Source organism: Penaeus monodon, chromosome 5 (assembly GCF_015228065.2).
Source record: "Penaeus monodon isolate SGIC_2016 chromosome 5, NSTDA_Pmon_1, whole genome shotgun sequence".
NCBI classification, from domain to species: Eukaryota; Metazoa; Arthropoda; class Malacostraca; order Decapoda; family Penaeidae; genus Penaeus; species Penaeus monodon.
This window is the reverse complement of record NC_051390.1, coordinates 28672211-28675775: the sequence shown is the minus strand read 5'-3', so window position 1 is coordinate 28675775 and position 3565 is coordinate 28672211. Positions and strand designations below refer to the sequence as shown.

Below are 3565 nucleotides of genomic sequence, written 5' to 3'. Positions count from 1 at the left end.
ACCCAACCCCCCCCCCCAACAAGGCAGGCAAGGCAGACGGCGTGCTATTCACAGGGTCGTGAACACTGAACACCTCCAAGAGGCACCGAGCACCACAGCGTCCCAGAACACCACCAGGGGAAACCCACTTGGCGAGGCAGGGCACGAAATAAACACAAAATGGCAGAATACAGGAGGGACACCAGCATGTCACACTGCACGATGCAGCTTATAACAGGGCAACACGAAGTTTATCAGGTCACAAGGGCACACACGAGGTCTTCACAGGAGCAGCACCCAACTCCGTCTCTCCTGGCTTGTTCCTCCGCCAGTTGCGTCCTGTTTGCCCAGGTTCCTTCATGTTAACACATGCCCAGGTCATCCTTTTCATGTTAACACATGTTTCGCACAGAGACAAAGACCCACTGGTGTAGCACTATCCCCCCCTATCAAGCAGATGAACCGTCTGCTCTGACATACCTAAACATGAAACAAAATACAGAAAATTTAAATAAAATTAGTCCTCAGGAACAAACAAAATTCTTTCAAACAAAAGTAACCGTAATTGTAAATCAGTTCTCAGAAACACAAAAATCTTTCATCCAGCGCAGCTTTCTTCGCTCTCGCTGGGGTCGCTCTGGAGGAGGTGTGGGCGGCGCCTACCGCCTATTATCGCTCGCCTTGTCGCCCACCCTATTTTCAGATTAGGTCGGATAATAGGCCTACCACTCACTTAACAATCTGTACAGTATATTCTGTGACAAAACGTTTCGATTTATAGTCCAACAGAATGATAATTACCTGTCAGACTGCCAACCGAATGAGCCGATTACATCTCCATTTTTTCCCGCGCAACTGTGTAGCTTGCGAAACACACTGGAGTGGAAAGCAGTCTGCCTTCTGCCGTCAGCCTTCATCACCACTCACCAGATGGCGACCTGGTGGACCGGGTGAGAATAAAGGGTGTACCTATGGGGAATGACCCAATGAGGATATTGTGCCCGGCAGCCACATACATAATATTTATAAGTATATAGTCCAAACCGAATGAGAGATAATAAGTTGTCAAAAATGGGTACTCAGGCCGTTATATATGCCTATTGTATTGATATACATTTGGTCAAGATTAAATTTTAAAAATTCATAAGTCCCTGTATCGGATTTGGCGCCCCCAGGGAAGTGGCGCCCGCTCGCCCCCCAATTACTACGCCACTGCATATATGTATAAATATATATATATATGTGTTTGTGTTTGTGATTGTGTTTACACACACACACTCACAAACAAATACTGCATGGTCAGTGTTTTCATGCATAGAGACAACTGCCATGAGTACAGTTCTTCTTTTGTGTTTGAAAGAATGTTTGAAAATAAGTGAAGAATACATAAATTTGAAGGAATTGGTAGATAATTTGTGAAAGAACACAACCATTCTGAAAGAGAATAATGAAAAATCTGACATGAAAATCGAAGAACTCAAGGAAAAGGTGGAAGCAGAAGCCAAGATTGGCAACATATATATATATATATATATATATAGAGAGAGAGAGAGAGAGAGAGAGGCCGCGGTGGCCGAGCGGTTAGAGCATCGGACTCAAAGACTGTCACGACGACAATCTGAGTTCGAGAGTTCGAGTCACCGGCCGGCGCGTTGTTCCCTTGGGCAAGGAACTTCACCTCGATTGCCTACCTAGCCATTGGGTGGGTAAGCCAGCCCGAGTTAGTGCTGGTACCAGACACGGGTAAATAGAGATGATGACTCAATAAAAACACCGGGCGGAAGGCAACAGCAAACCACCGCTCTAAATTGCCAAGAAAATCATGGAAATCCACTGGGTGGGCAAGCCAGCCCAATTCAGTGCTGGTCCCAAGCCCGGATAAATAGAGAGAATGATTACCCATAAGGTAACACCGGCACTCTCCATGGAAAGGAATTGGGGAGCCTACCACGTACTCACTCCAATATCATGCTGTGACCACGGCGGCTCAAACATGAACCTACCGTAGAAAAAAAAAATATATATATATATACATATATATATATATATATATATATATATATATATATATATATATGGGGCCGCGGTGGCCGAATGGTTAGAGCGCGGACTCAAGACTGTCACGACGGCAATCTGAGTTCGAGGGTTCGAGTCACCGACCGCCGCGTTGTTTCCCTTGGGCAAGGAACTTCACCTCGATTGCCTGCCTAGCCACTGGGTGGCCAAGCCAGCTCAAGTCAAGTGCTGGTCCCAAGCCCGGATAAATAGAGAGAATGATTACCTAAAAGGTACCACCGGCACTCTCCGTGGAAAGGAACTGGGGACCCTACCACGTACTCACTCCAAGAGCATCACAACATGAAAACTACAATTAAGTATCATGCTGTGACCACGGCGGCTCAGACATGAACCTACCGTTAAAAGAAAAAAAAAAGAAAAAAAAAAATATAATATATATATATATATATATATATATATATATATATATATATATACACAAGGTGTATATATATGGATACATATTTATATACATATATACATACACATCTCCAATGCAACAATAATAGGACAATTGCATTAATAGGTCACAGCAGCAAAATTTTGTTGAAAATTATTGCTGAAAGAATGAAGTTGAAGTTAAGAGAGGAAATTGCAGACGAACAAGCAGGTTTTCGCCCTGGAAAGGGTACCAGAAACCAAATTCTAAATTTAAAATTGATCATAGAGAAAAACAGAGAACATCAAAAAGACCTATACCTGTGTTTCATTGATTATGTGAAAGCTTTTGTTACTGTTGATCACGATATCCTCTGGAATAACATGTACGATATGAAGTTTCCAAAACACATCATCCAACTAATAAAAGCCTTGTATGACCAACAACAAGCAGCTGTAAGAACCACTTATGGGTTAACAGAGAATGGTTCGAAGTCAAACAAGGAGTACGACAGGGTTGCATTCTGTCTCCGCACCTCTTTAATATATATTCTGAAACAATTATGAGAGGTGCTCTAGAGAATTTTGAAGGAACTGTGGATGTTGGAGGATACAAAATATCAAATCTGAGGTACGCCGATGATATAGTTTTGATTGCCAGCAGTATCACTGAACTACAACAACTACTAGATAAAGTTAGAGAAGCAAGCGAAAAGGCTGGCTTGTTTCTTAATGCCAAGAAAACTAAGATCATGAAGATTCAAAGATAACCGGCAATGAACAATGATGAACATGTTACAATCAATGGAATGATTGTGAAAAATGTGAAAGAGTTCACTTATCTTGGAGCTGTTTTAACTAATACATATGATTCACCGGAGATAAAAAGAAGAATTACCATTGCGAAAAACGCCACAATTGCTCTCAATAACATCTGGAAAGACCGAAGCATTACCTTACGGACAAAGCTGAGGTTATTGAACTCATTAGTTTTCCCAATTACATCATATGGTTCTGAGTGTTGGGTGTTGAAGTAGATAGACAAGAAAAAGATCAATAGTTTTGAAATGTGGTGTTACAGACGAGTACTGCGTATTAACTGGACAGAGAAGAAGACGAATGATGAAGTGCTGAAAAAAATAAATTGTAA

The 3565-nt window shown here is 42.0% G+C and overlaps 1 protein-coding gene across 1 annotated transcript in view; it reads left to right on the top strand.

The window, feature by feature from the left end:
* The first annotated feature begins 569 nt into the window (after positions 1–569).
* The window catches only part of LOC119573507, a 40818-nt gene continuing 37822 nt past the window's right edge, over positions 570–3565 (top strand). Inside the window, exon 1 of the mRNA XM_037920723.1 lies at positions 570–929. Coding sequence (XP_037776651.1) covers positions 910–929 — 20 coding nt within the window. The 5' untranslated portion in view covers positions 570–909. The remainder of the gene's footprint in view (positions 930–3565) is intronic.